The sequence below is a fragment of the Camelus dromedarius genome, chromosome 8 (genome assembly GCF_036321535.1).
Source record: "Camelus dromedarius isolate mCamDro1 chromosome 8, mCamDro1.pat, whole genome shotgun sequence".
NCBI lineage: Eukaryota > Metazoa > Chordata > Mammalia > Artiodactyla > Camelidae > Camelus > Camelus dromedarius.
The window spans coordinates 74,941,894-74,962,351 of NC_087443.1; the positions used below are offsets into that span (position 1 = coordinate 74,941,894).

At 51.0% G+C, this 20,458-nt stretch overlaps 1 protein-coding gene across 13 annotated transcripts in view; it reads left to right on the plus strand.

Moving 5' to 3' along the window:
• Positions 1 to 20,458, plus strand: part of TACC2 (transforming acidic coiled-coil containing protein 2) — a 196,703-nt gene that overhangs the window by 154,199 nt on the left and 22,046 nt on the right. For 6 of the 13 annotated variants that reach the window (XM_031461900.2, XM_031461905.2, XM_031461908.2 and 3 more), the window contains 6 exons: positions 6,688 to 7,999; positions 11,738 to 11,798; positions 12,952 to 13,153; positions 17,094 to 17,155; positions 18,158 to 18,273; positions 19,500 to 19,671. In XM_031461900.2, coding sequence (XP_031317760.2) covers positions 6,688 to 7,999; positions 11,738 to 11,798; positions 12,952 to 13,153; positions 17,094 to 17,155; positions 18,158 to 18,273; positions 19,500 to 19,671 — 1,925 coding nt within the window. Of the gene's footprint in view, positions 1 to 6,687; positions 8,000 to 9,624; positions 9,661 to 11,737; positions 11,799 to 12,951; positions 13,154 to 17,093; positions 17,156 to 18,157; positions 18,274 to 19,499; positions 19,672 to 20,458 lie in introns of all 13 variants that reach the window. The other 7 variants (XM_031461897.2, XM_031461899.2, XM_031461902.2 and 4 more) reach the window with 2 other exon arrangements.

A 20,458-nucleotide genomic window follows, 5' to 3' on the forward strand; every position in this document is an offset into this window, starting at 1 on the left:
GGAAGTGGGAGCCGTAATGGCCATGAGTCACAGCCCCGTGGAACTTTTGATCACACCAGTTGGAGTTTGACTTTATGCTTTTCCTCCTTGGAAAACCACAGTGAAGCCACGTGTCTGCGGAATATACAATAAGGGGAATTAACAGCCGGGACTGTGTCTGCCTAAAGCCCCCCTAGCTTGGGCTGTACAAAGACCCATTCGATTCACTGCACTCGCTGGAAAAGTCTGCTGTCCCGTCTGCGGACTGCATGTGACATTATGCAGATTGAGGAGGCGGCTGTGCTTGCTTGTAGAGGTGTCCAGAGGAGAAGGCGGCTTCCTTCTGGGAACCGCAGGAGAGAGAGGAAAGTCTCTTGTTTGGCTCCTCTGCACAGTGCCCACAGATGCTGTGAAAGGTGCCAAAAAAACACATGAAATAATAGATGAGACCTCTGGCTGTAAATAAAGACCTGATTTTTCCTCCTGGAAACCTACATTTTACAAACTAATCCCCTTACCTTGGGTCCTGCCCACGTGATCATGCCCCACGGGACAGGAGGATGGATGAGGCATGGGTGGCCACCTTGCTTCTGCCCCTCATCTGGGCAGGGCCAGGATACAGTTTATCTGAGCTCAGTTTTCTTAATCTGTAAAATGAAGAAGGTGACCTCAAGTCCTTGAGATCTTTCCCACTCCAACTTTCCATGATCCTATGATCAGGACACTTGGCTGTGGCTGCATTATTAGAAACTCAAACTGGCCACCAAAGGGCATGATTAAATGTCACATCATTAAATAACAGCTCCATTTAGCGTCCGCCCTGTGGCTGGCCTTAGCTGGGTTCTTTGCAGGTTTCATCTCCAACTCAGGCAAGGGAATGATCTCCAGTGCTCACAGCATCCTTCTACGGGGCATCTGGTCCCTTGCTTCCCAGTGAGATGTGGACCTTTCAGACCTTGCCCTTGGTCTCAAAGTAAGTGAGGGGCTGTGGGATCAGAACCCCCACCTCTCGACTGCCTTCCGTTTGGAAACCAGGCTGGTCTCTGTGCAGGTGAAGCAAGCTGGTGTGTTTAAGCATCTGAGGCAAAGGGCGTGCCAAGTGGTTGCCAGATGGGGACAAGGAGATGGTCAGTGAGGGAAGCCCGTCTGTGGGACCAGGAGTGCCTTCACTCTGACAGTGGCCCTCCCTCTGGAGACGTGGTTCCCCACGGGGAAGGGTGTTTGGCTCCTTCTTGCCAGGAGAAGCCCAGCAGGGAGGGCCCACGTGAGGGCCTTGGAAGAAACAGGAGCCACCTGCGCCCTGCTAGCCCTCCACCTTCCCTCTCTGCCCCGTGGGAAGGGTGGCCTTGCTGAGGCTCCAGTTGTGCTCCAGATGGCAGTGCGTGGACCACTGTCTGCAGATTGACCCAGAAGGGAGCTCATTGCACCCGGGGGCTTCTGTTTTCAGCGGCCCTGCCCCGGCCCCGTCTCCGTACACATTGTCACTTGCTTTCATCGCCTCTGAGGTTCCCGTGCAGGAGTGCCCCCCACAGAGACAGGAAGCCTCTTGGTGTTGGGCAAGGCATCTGAGAGCCTGGCCAGGTGAGAGCTCTTCCTACCCTGGGGCAGGGGCACAGGGAGTGGGTGTCACTGTGGCGTGTGCAGGGGTCAGTGCCCACGGCTGCTGTTTCCTGGCACTGCTGTGTCTTGGGCTAAGTGCTTACATGCTCCTCCTGTTTCATCCTCCCAAGAATGCCTGGTTTACAACCGAGCCTCAGAGGAGTTGAATAACCTGCCTGGGGTTGGCACCGTGGGTGGGCACACCAAGAGCCTGGCGGGGCCCTGAGCCTCGGGATGCACATTGACTTCCCTTAAAGAGCCCACTCCAGTCTTGACTGCACCTGATGTCCAGCTCAGGCGGATACAACCTAGTTTTCAGGGAGAATTTCTCCATCTCTCGATGAGTCACCCTAGTCAATTGTCATGACTCACAGTGCCTCGAGCGGGGCTATTTCTCCTTAGCCTTTGGGAACCGAATGGAGGTTTGGGAGCATAGACATGGGAGATCAGAGCAAGTGTCCAGGAAGCGGCAGGCACAGACCCACCAGGTGGGGGTCCTCGGGGCCCAGGAGGGTCTCTGTGAGAGCCTGAAGGCCTGCGGGGTCTGGGAGAGGAGCCAGCTTTCCATGGGCTGCCTGCCTCTCTTGCTGGTCCATTCTGGTTTAATGACCACATCACAGGGTGGACACCCAGGGACTGCATCTGCCTGTCATTTCCACTTGCCCTGACGCCTCGCACCTCTGAGTCCCCATAAGTAATCAGAGTTCACCTCAAAGACCCAATTCAAGCCATCAAGCTTATCCTCCAAACCATGTCTGTGGCCAAATATGAAAACATCGCCCTGGAGATTTTAAGAACTGGGCCAGGTCTGGATAGGAAGCAGGTGAAACGGGCCAGCCAAGCCCCGACTTCCCTGCTCAAGGAGCCTCCTGTGGCGCCTGTGAAAACGGGGTTTCTGAGCCCCAATCCCAGCCCTGCTGAATTCCTTCTCCAGGGAGGAGCCGGGAGTCTGGGGTTTCAGTGAGTGTCCCAGGTTTGTCTAACAATAAGGCAATTTTGGGAAAACTGTAATTCATCATGGACTTGCTCTGAGGTGCCCACAGCTGCCGACAAAATGCCACATAAAGACCAAGTAATGCTCCATTTATATTTCATTAGCCTACTAAAATGGAGGTCTTTTCTAGAATAAACATTAATTGCAGTCGATTATTATTCATGTCCTTGGAGAATGCAGAGGTAGGCTCCCTGAGTACAAGATCATTTACCCCTGATACGTCAGTTTAAGCTAAGAGTCCGAGTGCGGGAGTGCCTCGTCTTGGCACCTTTCGGCCTCTGGCCCGTAGATCCCTGCCCAGAGTGAGCTTATCTGGGATGGGGAGACGGGAGACAGAAGCCCAGCACAGCTGGCAGGAAGTGCTCCAATTACAGACAGTCAGCAAGGCTAAGTGATGTGGCCTTTGAAGACAGCAGGGTGACAGTTGGGTGACATCAGCTGCCCCTTAATGGCTTTCTCCCTTTCCTTGGAATTCCCTCTTGTTTCCAGATACATTTCTTTTTTCCTTAGCTTGAGGGATTTTGTGGCCTCGCACTGGCGTTATGGACTGCGTTGTGTTCCCCCCATTCAGATGTTGAAACCCTAACCCTCACACCCCCACCTCCCGGCCATGTGACAGTATTTGAAGATAGGACCTTTATGGGATGATTAGGTTAAACAAGATTGCACAGCACTAATCCATTAAGGCTGGTGTCCCTGTAAGGAGAAGAGGAGACATCAGGGATGAACTCACACGGAGAAAAGGCCGTGTGAGGACACAGAGAAGGTGGCCACCAGCAAGCCAAGGAGAATCCAAGCCTGTGGAAACCTTGAGCTTGGACTTCCAGCCTCCAGAACTATGTGAGAATGAATGTCTATTGTTTAAGCCCTTCAGCTGGTGGACTTTATTCTGCTGTCCGGAGCTGACTAACATACCAGGAACTGCCTGGTGAGCCTTCACATATCACGAGCCAAGGATGCTGATTTTGTGCTCAGACTGAGCAGAACCTGGAACCAGGGCAGGACGTTGGTCTCAGGGCAAGCATTGTTCGGATCTGCACCGTCAGGGTGCATGAGGCAGAGGACAGGTTCACGTGAGTGGATCCATCTGGAGTCTTGTCCTTCCTTGCCTCTGTGTTCACAGTGGCTGGCAAATGGGAGGCATCCAGGTTATTTTTGGGATGAATGGATACATTGTCTTTGGGTAAGGTGTGTGGACATTTAGAAATCCAGGGGTTTACAGAGTTTGCAGGGGTGGACTGGGAATCCTATTGGAATACAATAGCTTTGGAAAATCAGGGCCTGCATGTGGCAGGGATCATGTATCATGCTCTCCCAGCCCTGCTCTGGTCACCGGACAGTAAGATATTGGTTCCAAACCAGGGATTGTTTGCCCTGCAAGGGGGCATTTGGCAATTTCTAGACACATTTTTGGTTTTCAGAGCTAAGGGGTGGAGGACGCTAATGGCATCTAGTGAGCAGAAGTCAAGGATTCTGTTAAACATCGACGCTAATGGCATCTAGTGAGCAGAAGTCAAGGATTCTGTTAAACATCCCACAATAAACAGGATGGCCCCCCACGACAAAGAACTAACCATCCTGAAATGGCCACAGTGCCGAGGCGGAGAAACCCTGCAGCAAGGTTCCATTTCCTGGTCCTTGATGATTTAATTAGGGTATGTCCTTTGCAAGAGGAAAGCCACGTGAAGCAGTCAGAGAGCTCTTCTTCTGGGGAAACAGTGAGCAGATGGTTAAGCTGAGTATCTGCTGATTGTTGCACGGTTTGGGGAGAACTCCTGACATCTGAAGGGCCTTGGAAGTCTTCCTTCCTTGGGCTGCAGGGGCATGCGTAGTAGCCTGAGCCAAAGCAGGTTGGCGGTTGTGGGCCTTGCTCTGGAAATGATGGGCTGGGCTGAGACTCTCCTGTAAGACCCACTTGAAGTACCTGGTCCCCTGGGCCCCCTGGTCCTTCTGTGCCCTCTGTACTGTGTGTCCAGGGCGGGGAGGCAAAGCAGCTGCTGATGGGAGGATGGGATGCCTGAGGGTGCCAGTCCCTGGAGGAAATAGGGAGGGAGTTGATTTTAGAAAGAAGGGAGGGGACATCGTCTTTTGAGATGGCAGTGAAGCTAGAGTGTTTTCAAGACCTGGAGGAGTCATTTGGCCGACAGGGTTGAGAGGCTTTCAGGCAAGTGCTCCCTCTTCTGTGACATCTGGCTGCAACCAAGTAGGGCCAGGGGTGGCTTTGGATGCAGAAGACAAGGGAAGGTTTGAAACCATGGCTGGCGAGTAGACATAGCTTCCAGAAGGTGCTCTCAATTCCAGAGGCATTTATTGAGCCTGCAAGAGGAAGTGTGACAAGCCTGGGGAAAACAAGGAAAAATCAGACCAGTTCCTGAACTCAGGAGGCTGGACATTTCCTTGTGTTGTCATTTCCTGGGCAGCGCTTCATCTGCTGGGGCTCTCTGCCAAGTGCTCCAAGGGAAAGATTAGCTTGTGAGCAAAGCTTGGGAAGCACAGAGTGCTCCCCACCTCGGGGTTTGCAGGAGTGAGCATCAATTGCTCTGAGAAAATCTACAGTGAGAGGGCAGTTCGGGTCTCAGTGAGCATTTCCCAAACCTTGTTTGTTTGTTGGAATGAGAGAGAGGGCTGTCAGATTTAGCAAACAAAAATACAGGGCACCCACCTAAATTAGAATCTCAGATAAACAATGAATGATTGGAACATGGGACATATTTATACTCAAAAACATATTCACTTATCCAAATTCAAATTTAACTGAACATCTTATATTTCATCTGGCCACTCCACCGGCAGGGGTTAGGGTGGGTACTGCGGGGTTTAACTCTTGTCAGTAAAACACACTTTGGGAAAGCTGCACCAAGTCATATATGTGCCAGCTCTTTAATTCCTTCTTCTACCAACCACTTTGCAACATTCACCCTCCTTTGTCTAGTGACATGTTTTTAGTTCTCTGGCCAATCGTTTTCTGGCATCTTGACGGCTCAGGACAGCTGTGAACCCAGAAATGCGTGCAAGGCGCCACCTGGTGCAGGCAGATCCCAGAGTAGCCAAGCCAAGACCAGGCTGGATGCATCTCCATGGAGCAGTGGGGTCATGAGATGATGGAGTATCTCTTTGCTGGCATTTGGAGTATCTGCAGTGTGTTTTAAAATAAGGAGCTGCCTCCTTGGCTGGCAGTGGTGAAGCGGGTGAAGAAACCGAGAGGAAGCTGCAAAAGATGGAGGGAGAATAGATGAGAGGGAATGAGAGAAGCATGACAGGCAGGGTTGGAGGGAGAGATTACAGGGGATGCCTGGAGTCAGGATGGGTGGCAGCTCAGTCCTGCTGCAGTTGTCTGGGGGCCGCCACATAAAGGCTCTGAGTAGTCAAGAGTGGGCTAGAGGATGATAGCAGCTAATAGTTATTGAAGGCTCATTATGCTTTCCTTACATTTCTTCTGTGTCTTCCTCTCCTGCTCTTCACCCTTGCGTTAGCCACACTGGCCTCTGATACTTCTGCAACACACCAGGCGTGCATCTACCCCAGGGCCTTTGCACTTGCTATTCCCTTTGCCCAGGATATTTCTCCCCAGATATCCCCATTTCATGCGTTTACCTCATTTCTGATCTTGGCTTAAATGTCTTCTCCTTGGAGGACTTTTCCCAGCTACCTTGCTTTAAAATTGCAACACTCCTCCCCTGGCTTTATTTTTCTCCACAGCACTTACCACCATCGGACAGGCTGTATGTTTTACTTGTTTATTGCTTCTTGACTGTCTTCTCCCTGAAGAATGTAACTTCCAGGAGGGCAAGGATTTTGTCTGCTTTGTTCATTGTTGAATCTCCAGCTCCCAGAACGATGCCTGGTCTTGACTGGGCGTTTGGTAAACATGTTTTGAACAACTGAGTGATTTGAGCTCTTCCTTAAACAGCCCTTATTGCTCCCATTTGACAGATGAGGGAGCTGAGGGTAAGCCTACACAGGGGTGGACCTAATGGGTGAGAGCAGGGTTTGTATCCAAGCAGTGTGGTGGGCAGGTTGGCTGGGGTGATAGAGGGTGATCATCTGGCACGGGATGAGAGACTCTCCGAAGTGTCCCGTGTCCCTCAGTGACTGCTTTGTCTCCATTTCCTCAGGATGCGGTTCTGAGACGGTCTCCGTCCCTGATGGCCCCCCTAGCAGCTCTGTGGAAGGAAGTCCTTTCCGTCCTCCGTCACACTCCCTCTCCGCCGTCTTCGATGAAGACAAGCCGATAGCCAGCAGCGGGACTTACAACTTGGACTTTGACAACATCGAGCTGGTGGATAACTTTCAGACCTTGGAGCCACGCTGCTCAGACTCTAAGAACCAGGACTGCAAGGTGAACTCGCGGAGGAAGTCCACGGACTCTGTCCCCGTCTCGAAGTCCACGTTATCCCGGTCGCTCAGCCTGCAAGCCAGTGACTTTGATGGTGCTTCTTGCTCAGGCAACACCGAGGCCGCGGCCCCGGCCCCAGAGGCGTACAGCACGGGTTCGAGCAGTGCGTCCAGCACCCTTAAGCGAACTAAGAAACCGAGGCCACCTTCCTTAAAAAAGAAACAGACCACTAAGAAACCCCCAGAAACCCCCCCAGTGAAAGAGACACCGCAGGAGCCAGCCGACGAGAGTCCTGTCCCCGGTGAGGAGCATCGAATACCGGAGACAAAAGCGGAATCAGCCAAGACGGAAGGTTCCGGACCAGCCTTATTGGAGGAGGCGCCCTTCGAACCTGCTGCTCTGCCCAAGGCTGCCTGCCCTCTGGACTCAGAGGGTGCAGAAGGGGCCGTCCCCCCAGCTCCTGGGGGTGGCAGAGTGCAGAACTCACCCCCCGTTGGAAGGAAGATACTGCCTCCTGCCACAGTCCCGGAGGCAGTGGAGGGGACCCCGTCAGATAGCGGGGGGCAGGAGGACTCCCCAGCCAAAGGCCTCTCAGTGAGGCTAGAGTTTGACTATTCTGAGGACAAGAGTAGTTGGGACACCCAGCAGGAAAACACCCCTCCCACCAAAAAGATAGGCAAAAAGCCAGTTGCCAAAATGCCCCTACGGAGGCCAAAGATGAAAAAAACACCCGAAAAACTCGACAACGCTCCTGCCTCGCCTACCAGCTCCCCCGCTGAACCCAATGACATCCCTATTGCTAAAGGTACCTACACCTTTGATATTGACAAGTGGGATGACCCCAATTTTAACCCTTTTTCTTCCACCTCAAAAATGCAGGAGTCTCCCAAACTGCCCCAACAATCATACAACTTTGACCCAGACGCCTGTGATGAGTCCACTGACCCCTTTAAGACGTGCTCTAAGACCCCCAGCTCACCTTCTAAATCCCCAGCCTCCTTTGAGATCCCAGCCAGTGCCATCGAAGCCAATGGAGTGGACGGGGATGGGCTGAACAAGCCCGCCAAGAAGAAGAAGACGCCCCTCAAGACGTAAGTTCAGGGGTGCAGGTGGTAAGCTTGGAGGCGGGGCTGCACATTGGCTGGGATCCTTGCTCACGTGCCTGGGTGAGGCTGGGCTGCCCTAACCCCTCCCCCTTTTGCGATAGGGCCACCATGTTTGCTGCAGGATACCTGTTGTCATTCATTTCTGTACCCATCGGTGGCATTTCCCATCCACATGTCCCTTTGGGTCTAAAGTCCTTGACCTTTTGCCTTCGTGAGCCAGCGGTCTAAAGCTTGACTTCTAACTGAAGACCTGACCTTCAACTTCAGGAGAGTGTGGGGGAGCCCATAGAAAGGGAACAGCCCAGTGAAGACCTGCTTAGCCTCTGTGTTGGTGACTTAGCTTTTGCTTTTTAGCACGTTGATTTGCTTTCGAAGTGGCCTCAGAACTAAGAGATCTGCCCTTTAAAATATTGTTAAGATTGATAGTATTTGTTTCTGCCCATTAATGAGACATTACCCCAGGAGGCAAACAGAGTAGGTTCCGGAGGCCCATGAGTGAGAGGTCTGGCCTGGGCCCCTCCCTGCACCCCAGCCAACTTGTAAGAAACACCCCCATTTGTCTCCATCCCTCTGGCTAGTTGTCTTCATAGATGGGAGTCCTCGGGCACTGTAGGTCCAGAGAAGATCAGTGGAACCTGAAAGGGAGAGATAGTCCCCACAATCCCCAGGAGGCCTTTAATAGCCGGGTCTGCTCTCCAAACACTCGCCAAGTAGATTGCCCTTTAATACTACGTGTCTGTGCCTTGGCATTCATCCCAAGACCCAGCTCCAGCTTGGATGGCTGCAGGTCCGTTCCCAGGATTTTGGCCCAGCCGTGGTGTACTTTGGTGCCTGGAGCCTTTCTCCTTCCCTCACGTGAAGTCTCATCAGTCATTTAACAAGGCCAAGGAGACCGGGCTTCTGGCAGCAACTCCGCAATGGCTGTTGGCCTCTCCCAGCCTACCTGGCATGAATCGAGACAGGGTGACCTGTTTACCTCTCATTCTGGGCTCCCCCGAGCATTTAATATTTGAGAAGAACCCGAGGCTTCCTGAGAAGAGGGTCCCCAAGCAGGCTTTGGCCTTGGATCACCCTGCTTCTGTCTGGTGGTGGGAAGGAGGCAGTCCTGGCCAAAAATGTGGACTTTTCTTAATCAGGTCCTTCATAAAGATCCCATAGAACCTGTTGGAAGCTTGATGTTAAGCCTCCAACAGGAGAAGTCTGAAATGCCCAAATCACAAAGCCATTTCTCTCATTTTTGGAAAGAGAGCCAACTTGTGTCCATTACCTCCTCCTTCCCCATGGATAGCTTGGTTCTGTCCTGTTCTATCACCAGCACTAACCGAGGTCGGGGAAGCCAACACATCTCCAGGTCTCATCTCTAGTGCAGGTGACTTGGGATCCTACACTTGGGTGACAAAGCTCTTTGAACACCAACAGTTTATGGGGTAATTGGAGCCCAGAGAGGAAGGCCCTCTCCAGAAAGCTGGGCTGCTGCCCACACTCCCAAGCAGAACCTACAGTGGATGGCGCTTGCAGCCCTAACCTGTTAATAACCGGTTGTCCGCAGGTTTACCTTTTTTGTCAGTTCCTTCTGTCTGTCTCTCTTTTTCTTTGTCTTCTTGTCTTAGGATGGTTGAAGATGTGATGTCTGTATGTTCTCTGTTGTAAGTAAATTTAATGGAATCTGCCTCTCATGCCAAACGTGCTTTTTTCTGCCTTTGTTTTTGCCTCTGAGCGCTTTTTATTTCCTTTTTGTGACTGCTGCGTACATATTTCTGTGGCGGGCCTGGGGATGACGGGGCATGGGGCTTCCTGGCCGCACAGGCCATTTGTCTGCTTCATCGTGACTGGCCTAAGTGAGACTGCTTGGCCGTGAAAACGTGGTTATCCAACATCTGCCTGCTTGTCAGCAGTGGAACTTTTTTCCCCCTTTACGTATTGAATGTCTTCATCTGAAACCCATACATTTTTTTAAAAAATCTCATTTCATTCTTTCATTGTGAATTGGGCTAGTGGATGATTGCTCTCAAAGAATTGTGGCTTCACATTAAAATAACCGTCTAGTCCAACCACGGGCCACAACTGCTTTTGCTTGTTCTTGCTACACAAGCAGAGACGTTTGGACTGTTTCAAATTGAGACGTATGGGAGCCCCCTGGAATGCAGGGTTGGCTCAAAGTGGAGCACACGCTGTGAGAGCCATCACCAGGCCGCTCTGGGTCAGTGGGGTTGGGCTGGGTACCAGCATGCCGTCTTGGGGCCACCCTGCTCCAAACAGTAGACCACCTCTAGGTCTACTGCTTTGCCTCCCTGGCCAGGAGAGATCTTGTGGGCTGCTCCCAGGGGCCCAGGAACTGGCATCTTCTCTGCCTCTCCATCCTTCCAAGGGAAGCTGATCTGGTCCCAGATGTCCAGCAGCCCCAGGATAGGGTTGAGTCTCTCAGGCTCTCTTCTGCCCAAGGGATTTCTTTAGTATGTTAGAGCCATTCAGCAACTATAAAACACACAGTTGTGTATTTATATGCATGAATAAATATATGCTTCAAGCTGCGATTGCACTGTTCGTATGGCAAATGCCATAAATGCTGTAAAGAACCATTTATAGTATTTCTTTCCTGACTGAATGCCATTGTTGGAGTGTTTTATTCGAGAGAACACAAGGAGGAACTTGGTGCCAAATTGCTCTATCCAACCAGTCAACATTTAGAGCAGGGGAGGGGAGAGGGGTCTAAGGTGAGGGGACCCCCTCCCACTGCACAAGCCTTTGCTTGCTGGGGGCAGCACTATACCACGGAGGGGCCTGAGACCAGGGGGCAGGGGCTGGTCTGCAGGTGGAGGAGCTGCCATTCTGATTGTGGAAATGACCCCCTGACCACCCAGCAGACTTAATGGAACCATCTGGATGAAAAGTCCCTTCCTTCTGACTCCTTCAGGAGTCTGAGCTGATGTTTCCTTTGCCTGCATCCTCCCCTCTCCTCCCCCACCTCCACCCCCAGTTATTCATATGAAGGAGAAAGAAAGGGAGAAAAGAGTCCTTGACCTTGGTTAGGAGAAGACGTTTAAAAGATCATTCCATCCCTGAAAAAGGTTTCTGGAGATTGGTTGCACAACGTGAATGTACTTTACTGAACTGTACACTTAAAAGTGTTTAAAGTGGTAAATTTTACTTTATGTGTATTCTACCAAAATTAAAAAAAAAAATGATCTCAGCCCTGGCCCTGCCTTTAGTCAGACTCCTACCCAAAAGTTCAGAGGTGTGGGAATCCCTTAAGCTCAGTTCCTGCAAGTAGGAAGGTATCTGCCAGTTGTCTCTGAAGGCCCAGAACTTTCCTTCCTGTTTCTGCACGGCCCCTTCAGTTGTCTAAGTGCTGCGCTGAATTGGTCTTCTGTAAATTGGATCCTGTTAATTGGTGTCGTGAACTCAGATCCCCTCCCCCACCTTAGTTGGTGCAGACATTCCTGGGTGAATCCAGGTATACTAATCTGCTCACCAGAATTTGCTTTTTAAAATAAGAACATCTGGGTAAATTTAGCTTCATTTTCTGGGTCAGCTCTCCAAAATGGCATCTCTTACAAGATTTCCTGCCTGATGAGTTGTTCCCTCAGGGGCAACAATCATACCTATTAAAAAGTCAGAATGGAGTGGCGTGGGGTGGGCTGGGTCAGATACTCTGGGCCTCCGTTGGCTCTGGAATGTTCGGTGCCTCTGTCTCTTCTGTTTACATTTTCATTTTGTTTCCAGTGACACATTTAGGGTGAAAAAGTCGCCAAAGCGGTCTCCTCTCTCTGACCCACCTTCTCAGGTATAATGTTCCCTTGATATTTATGATTTTATTGGTTACCCGGCGAGTTAAGGCTGATGTCTTTTCTATAACCCACGAGTCAACAGAGCTTGCTTTTCTGCTCATCAAAGCCATGTTTCCAGTGCCCTCTTCTTGCCTCCTGAGTGATGGATCCCTCGGTGTTTGCAAGACATTGTTTTGATCCCTTCCCTTGAGGAAACTTCAGAGTATGTCCCAGGAGTAGGAAGATGTTCAGGAAAAATGTTAGTTGGATTCGATGGGTGTCGTGCTGGTCCATCCTGGCCAGTTAATCTGAGAACTTACAATGAATATATAAGGAAGTTGAGGAAGTCTGCTGAGATAAATGAACATACAGTGAGAAAGATCTGAATATGTGTCCAGAGCACTGGGTTAGGTAACCAGAGTCACCGTGGGGAGACAAAGGAGCCCCATCCCCTACAGAAGTGGGGCTTGGGCTCTTCATATGAGTCCTTGTCTGTCTCTTACCAGTTACTCTACCAGATAGATGCCATTTCTTCTGCCCTGTTTACAGACCGAGGAAGGGTCTCCTCCAGTGTGTATGCCAGGCCAGCCAAGGTCATAAAACAAACCAGCCTCCCAACCTGCCCATTCAAGCCAGTGAGGCCCTGGCCAAGGCAAGGCTGCAGAGAGGTGCCAGCCCCAGGAGAGGGTCTTGAGTCCAGTGCCACCTCTGCTGTAACTTTTCTGGGCTCCCACCGTGCCCTGCTCAGCTGCACACTTTCTGTAGAAACGGAGATGAGACCTCCTTTGTCCACCTCCCAGGACAGGCGTGAGGGTTGTCAGGCGATATGATAATACTGATGTACATACAGGCCCTAAAGCACTGTGTGGGCATAAGACCACAGCTGCCTTGATAAAAAAGTGACAGTAGTAAAAGTTTCCTTATTTGTCTCAAAATGAATGAGCAGGAATGTCTCCAAGACACAGAATACTGATTTTTTGGAAACCCATGGTCCTCACCCCCTGAAACAAGCCATTAGAAAAAGAAATTCATAGAGGAAAGAATTTGTTTCCTTGGGACAGTTTTGAGCAGGGGAATTTGACAGGGACCCGTCCTGGTTGGTGGGGCCCAGACCCGTGGGTGGGCACAGAGACTGGATGAGAGAAGAGATTGCTTCTGTTCTCCTGGTAGGACCCTACCCCCGCGGCTACCCCAGAAACACCGCCGGTGATCTCCGCGGTGGTCCACGCAACCGATGAGGAGAAGCTGGCGGTCACCAGCCAGAAGTGGACGTGCATGACGGTGGATCTGGAGGCTGACAAACAGGACTACCCGCAGCCCTCGGACCTGTCCACCTTCGTAAATGAGACCAAATTCAGTTCACCCACGGAGGGTAAGCAACCTGGTGGCTAGCTTGACCCCCACCCTGTCTTGGAGACCACTGCCCCTAGGGAGCAAAAGGCCAGAAAAGAAACTTCTAAGCCAGGTAACTGAGCCATCGGCTGCCGCCTCCCAGTGTGCTCTGAACTCAGGTTGTATTTTGAACCGGCCTGAGGCTTGAAAGCAGCTGTACCCTGACCCTCAGGCGCCTGCTGAAAGCCGGCACAGCATCCTCTAACTCCCAGTCCTGAGCTCCCCCAAGCTTTGCACCTTCTCAGCCGTAAGGCTTATGTCCCTTGGGGATGTAGAAACTGGATGCAGAGCCCTGTTCTCCGATCATCCTTCCTGTTAATGAGGTCACGTCCGGCCACACCAGACACGCATCTGGGGGTGCTGAAGTGCTGCTCCCCAGAAAGAACCTGGCTGGGGCTACAGCCATGATTTAGGCTTTCTTACACTGAAGTCATGAATCACAGGACAGTGAAATGTTGGGTTAGAAATAATAATTGCCTCTTGAACACGTACTCATCGCGGTATGAATTCTCTAAGTAACGACGAGATGGAGGCACTTGTCATTGGTGGAGCCCCCACTCTGAGCCCTGCCGGGCCTTTTACATACCTGATTTCACTGCATCCTCCCAGCTCTGGAGAGTGGATTTCTGCACTTCCCCACGTAAGATCGAGGGGTGAGAGGCTTTGAGCTGTTAAGACTGGCTGAGTGTTGTGGGGCTAATCCGTGTAGGACCAGGTCTGCCGGATGCGAAGGGGCTTCTTTCCCACTATGCTCTTTACGTGAGCATCGTACAGGCTTCCTTTCCTCAAGGGTAGAATGAGTGTGTTGAACTGACTGGTACTTCCGGATCCACAAGAAATTCAGAGCATCTTAATATTTTGAAAAACCCGAATGGACCTAGTTTAGATAGATGCTCAGCTGATTAAAACTGCGTGTTTGGTGGCCGTAATTACATCAACTTGCTGTGGTGATGCTGATCTTCTCCCACTGATTAAATCCTCAGATTGACAATTGTAAACTTTTTTTTTCAAATGCTTGCTAAGCAAATGCCCTCTTCTGGACTAGCCTTTTGAAACATGGGGCCATAGGAGAAAACCTAGTCCATGTGGTCCCCAGGGATGAAAAGTTCAGGAGCCACTGGTCAACAGAGTCTCCCAGACCTCTCTCTTAGCTCTGATCTGAGACCCTGAGGGAGTAGTTAATTTAGATTCACTGGTTTGGATGGCCCTTGGCTGCTCACCCAGTTTCCCCCTTTCCCTTAACCTGCAGTTACATCAGCCACTCCTTCCTGCATCCAGGGAGTGTGTCCTTCTCGGGAGCATAACCTGTCCTTTGACGGTGGGCACCTTTGCTGTCATAGCACAGAAGGGCCGCGCAAGGAAGTCGGAGCAGTGTCCTTGTCCCTTTCCAAAAGGCTCTTTTCTTTTCCTCTCATCACTTAAGTTAAATGTTTCAGAAATATTAGCAATAAGCAATAAGACCTGGTCACAATCCCTTACCTTTGCATAACCAGCAGTGGGCCTTTTTGTCTGACATCATTTCATTTTCTCCTGCAAGATGTATGTAATTTTGAGCTCCATTTTATTGTGAAGTCGACAGGCCTGGAGGGGTTGGTGAGTTGGCTTCCCTGATCCTGGGAATGACGATCTGGACTCAATCGCATCCTTCTGGCTTCTGCCCCGGGCTCCTTTCAGTCCTCTAACAGAGCTCTGGCAATGAGAGTCAGATGCAGACAGCAGTCCAGCCCTCTCATGGTGCATTGCCCGGGTGTGAAATAATTACCAAAAGCAGCGCTCAGAAATGACAGGGCCCATTAAAAATAACTTGGGGCCTCTTCAGCTCGGAGCAGCATGTGCTTTAGCAAGCAGCCTCCGGCAGGTGTAAAGGCGCTGTGCTGCTTGGTGTAACTGGTGCTGCCCTTGCTGGCCTGCCAGCTGCATGTGGCGTGGTATAAAAATGGGGCTGAAGTTGGACATGGCTCCCCACCCCAGTCCTACCCTCTGAAGCTTAGAATTTAAGGCAGATGAGTGAGATTTTGAAAACTAGACTCAGTTAAGATGTTTTTTCAGAATATCTGAAACCCTCTTGGCAGGTAGGGAAGAAGGCAGACAAGTGAGCTCAGTGACCTGAAACTCACCCAGATCAGCTGCCAGGAAACAAGCTCAGGTTCCAGGCGGGACACGTCACTGAGGCAAGCTGGTAACCAGAACCGGCACTGAACCGCCACGGGTCCCGGAAAACCTCCATGGTGGCCCCTAGCTTATTCGGTGCATCCTGGGTGCTCCGTGCCACCGTGGGGCATGTCGGGGTGGAAGTAGGGGTTGCTGTTAGATAAGTGAGGGTTAGATCATGCCTTGGCAGTGGTAGTGAAACCTTGGAGGAGTAAGCAGCTGATTCACTATTATCTTCTCAACTTAGTCTTTAGTAAAACAATGAAATGATAGTCTTGGCATCCTACACTTGGAAAGTGACAGATCTGGAAGAGGCCCTAGAAGTCACCTTGCCCTCCACTGTTCCCTGCCTTTGCAAGATAGTAAGTCCTGATGAATGAATGCTTCTGGGTCTTCAGTTGAGGCAGACCTGGGATCAGGTTCAGGTTCGCATGACCGTTGCAGACACACTGAGCTTCCACCCAGCACGTGGTTCGGCTCTAGTCTCTGTTCTTTCCAAGTGACACACAAGTCAGGGCCTTCAGGGCACGTGAGGTCTTTTCTGGCCATTAACCCGCAAAACCGTCTCCATTCCCGTGAGCAGGTCACGTCTGCCAGAAAGATGCATTTGCTTCCTCCCAGAGATTCGGAGACTCCTGAAAAGTCGTCCACGGGTCTGAGTGCTGGAGTTCATGTGGCTGCAGTCACACACACTTGCAGGTTTTGAGAAACCCTTTGAGGGAAAAGAAATCTCATTTTAAAGCTCATATTAAAAGGATCATTTTTTTCAAAGTGATTCCTTCAGTTGAGTATGTATATGATTATGAATCTGTAGGAACGAGGGACTTTAAGCCAGAACTGCTATTTATAGTGTATATATATATATTTTTTTAAATGTAAAAAAATTGAGGCATTCAGCTTTAGGGATTACCAGTGACACTTAAACAGCTGCTCTCTGAGCAGGTCATGTGTCACCTCTTGATTTTCTTTTCGAGTGGTTGAGAGTCGTCTTGTAGCCGCAGATTAGGACTTCCTCTGTCTTGTTCACCAGGGTGTCCGCTGTGCCCAGCACGGTCTGAGGCACATAGCAGGTGCTCGGAATCCATTCACCAGGCAGGGATTTCAGTGAAGAGGCAGAGCCAGGTCTCTACCCGGAACTGCCCAGGGCCCCTTAGGAAAGCAGTGGGGTTTCTAGTCTCCAGTGAGAGTGTCTGGAGTTTTCTTTGCAGCCTAGAGTCTCCAGTCAATTTGAAACGGGTCATTTCTCCACCGAATTGGACTTTAATAGTCTTTGCATCTGAAAATTTGGCTTGGGCCTGTTGGTACTGGCAGAATTTGGGGCAATGTTCCTGGCGATTTGTAAAGCTTCTCTTATAACAACACTGTTCTTCCCTTGCTTCTGACGACTCAGGACTGGGGAAGGTTCCAAGTATTGCACATAAGACTTACCAGGAAAACCAACACCCAAAGTGTACACACCCTCTGATCTGAAAACTTGGTGCAAAATGCTCAGATCTGTTCTCAGTCCAGCCTATGCTTGGTCATGACATTTAATTCCCTTGGAAAGCTCTCAGACTTGTAAATGGCAGAAGCCCCTTTATGGTAAGAGGTTTACCAGTTGTCTGAAAATAGCTGCATCGACCCTCCCCTTTTGACCATATAAGAAATCTCAGTCAGTGGACGTTTTCCCAAAAAACTTAAAGCCTTGTTCCAGGCCCCACCATGCCCAGCCCAGATCTTTTATTTTTTTTTCCCTCTGGCACTCACCTCTCCTTTTGTTTCTTTTCTAGAGTTGGATTACAGAAACTCCTATGAAATCGAATATATGGAGAAAATTGGTTCCTCCTTACCTGTAAGTTCTTCTGCCTCTAGCCAGCAGGGGACTTGCTTTCCCACCCTGCTTTGTCAATCTGGTGAACTGGAACTGGGAAGGGGTGGGGAGAGCGTTTGCGGTTTGTCTCAACCCACCTTATATGGCATTTTCAGGGAGAAAATGATGGGATGCAATTCTGTAATTTCTACAGAATTGCTTCCTTAGACTGAGAAAGAACTAGTCAGAGATTTCTTTTAAAAAGGTGGAGGGAGTGTGGTTGTTTGTAATTTAAGGTATGCCATTACTTGCTTTCTTCAAATTAACTGCTTTATATAACTGAGGATCGTCTCTTTGGGCAGTGTCTTTCCCCCACCCCTTTTTCATTTTGAGTCGTTATGATGAGCAGCTGTCTTCCCCTGCTTGGAATGTGTACCCGCTGGGGCATTTGGTCCTGAACGTGACCTCTTGCTCTGTGCTGCTGTCCAGCGATGCTCTCAGAGGCACAGAGATGCCCAGAGGGCTTGTGCGACGCTGAGCAACCCTGACACGTTGCTTGGATCTTTTACCTTTCTTTGCATCATTTGTAGAGGTGGGGTTACTGCTGCTAAACTACAATTGGCTTTGAATCCACAGACCTCGATGGTGGCGCTCATCACACGGGGCCACCATGCTCGCCCATTTGACTGTGCGCAGCGCCTGCATGGGGGCCTTGCCGACCCCGTTTATCCTCAGTGCCCAGCATGGTTGCCCATCCAGAGAAGACGGCCAGTAAACACCAACGCCATCATGAGCCTTCTCCCCTGGAAACGTTCCCAACTGCACACAGTCGCACAGTCTCCCTCCACTTTCTCTTCCCTCCTGTCCTCCCGTCCTCTCTCCTCTCCTAGCCAGCCCCGCTGTCTCCTCTCTTCTGGGTGGCTGGAGAGCAGTGAAGGCTTTTCCCTGACGAGTTACCTGTCCCCATCGAAGGGTGCTCTGGTTTCGTCTCTAGCGTGTTCAGGCCACCATAGCCGAGCTGACGTGTGACTTTCATCCTTGCAGCAGGACGACGACGCCCCCAAGAAGCAGGCTTTGTACCTTATGTTCGACACTTCTCAGGAGAGCCCAGTCAAGTCTCCGCCCGTCCGGATGTCAGAGTCCCCAACACCGTGTTCAGGGTAGGACATCCATGATGAGAGAGCTTCCCACCAGGGCCGAGGTCCCCAGGCCTCTGAGCACCTGCACTGTTATCCTGACCCTAATTTGCGCACACCCAGGCAGCCCACGTTTCCATCTCTCTCAGTCCACACGGACACAAATGCAGCCGGTTTGTCACTGGCTGCCCTTTGGACTAAAGTGAAATCCCTTAACAAATGAATGTGTGAGCCCCTTCCGTCGTCTCCCAAAGCACGCATGGCTTTATGTTGTAGTTTGTCCCGTGGTGGGCAGCACACCAAGGCATTCAGAGCCTGAATCCCGTTCCCACTCCCTCCTGGTTGTGTGATCAGGTGTAAGTTAACTTGTCCCTCCTGGGCTGCAGTTTCCTTATGTGTAAAGAGAGAGTGATAATGAAATTGATCCTGTAGGGATTTTATGAAGATGAATTGAGGCTCTCAGTCTTCCCCCCAGATGTGATGGGGATGGGGTACTGATCCAGAAAGCCACTGGGAGGATAAAACTGAGATGCTGTAAGGAAAGCACTTGTCACAGGGTCTGAGATAAATGAAGTGCCTGATAAACGTTTGTTATTAACATGGATGTGAGTATAAGCAGCTGTGAGAGTGCTGTTCTGAGCCGCGTGGTGCTGGGCTGGGTGAGGGTGGGGTATCGCGCTAAGATTGGGAGCTTGCCTTCCTCTCCTCCCTGCCCCTTTCACTGAGTAGGAGTGAAAGCTCTTGCTTTGGCTTCCCACACAATCTGGAATCTGTGCGAGGCGGTGAGAATGTGGATGGTGATGTTATTACAGCAGTGATGATGTACTAGAAGGCAGGAGTGGTGCCTCGTGAGGGGCACTGTGCCTGGTGCTTTCGGTGCAGGCAGCATCCCGCTGGACCTTCACAGAGCTGTGTTGTCTCTGGGTTACAGAGGAGGAAGCTGAATTTCAGGACCAGTCACTCTCCCTGGGTGCGCAAGCGAGGGACTGCATCTGCCTAACTGCAGGGCTCGTGTCTTAGCCTGTGGCATCTGTGCTTCTGGCCATCCCTTGTCAGCAGGCCCTTGGTGGGGGCTGGACCACCCTCAGTCTAGCCCACAGACCCCGTGGCCCCCTAAGTCCTGCCCATTTTCCTCTGGGGATATAACCCTGGAAGTCCAGGATCCCTTGGTATGCTAGTTGGGGAATCCTGGCTAATTTAAGTGGGATTTCCAACGCAGACTCTATAAAGATGCCCTTTGCTTCCCTCAGGTCAAGTTTCGAGGAGACTGAAGCCCTCGTGAATGCCGGAGCCAAGATCCAGCACCCCGTTGCACGAGGGCTGGCCCCCAACCAGGAGCCACACTTACAGGTGCCAGAGAAACCCTCCCAGAAAGAGCTGGAGGCCATGGCCTTGGGCACCGCATCAGAAGTGATTGAAATTGTAAGTGGGGTGAGAGGGGCCCAAGATCACTGCGGGTGAGGCTGGGCCAGCCGGGTGCCATCACCACAAAGGCCAGTCCTTCAGAGCAACCCTCGCCTGGTACCTGGCATGGGGCCCCACCCTGTCCCTGCCACAGAAGCCAGCCCAGGACGCCCCACCCCATAAGGATGAGAGAAAGCCTCTCCGTTCTCCCAGCATGATTTTGCCTTTCTCTCCCAAGTGCTTCATTAGCCTCCAGGGTGGTTTATTTCCCACTTCTGGCACCGTCATCAGCCTGTACCCGGCTTCTCCGTCCTCTGCGGCGGAGGGCAGAGAGTGGCAGAGCAAGGGCCACTCTCCTTTAGAACAGTCAGTTCTCCTAGGCCTCAGTGGACTTCTACCTCTTCCTTCCCAAGCCCTGTGGGGCCTTCAGAGCAAATAGACCTGAGCTGGAGGCCTCACCCCCCAACCCCCACACATCTAAAATGGACCATTCTTCTAGGTGAACTTTATTTTTATTTTTTTACCTCTCTCCCAACAATCCTTAAGAGGCTTGAGGTCATTGATTTAGCGTGTTACTTTGTTGTTCCAAATTAGTAGATGTTGATTTATCTCATACATCAAGTATTCACTGGGCACCTGCTGGGTGTCTGGCAGTTGGACACTGGAACTGTAATAGTGAGCAAAAAGGGAGTCTGGACAGGACCCAGACCATCTCAAACCGGTAGTGTGAAGGACTCACGCACAATTCGACTTCTACAGTGTTGGCTTCTGGTTTTGAAGTCTTTCTGATCTACCAGGAAACATT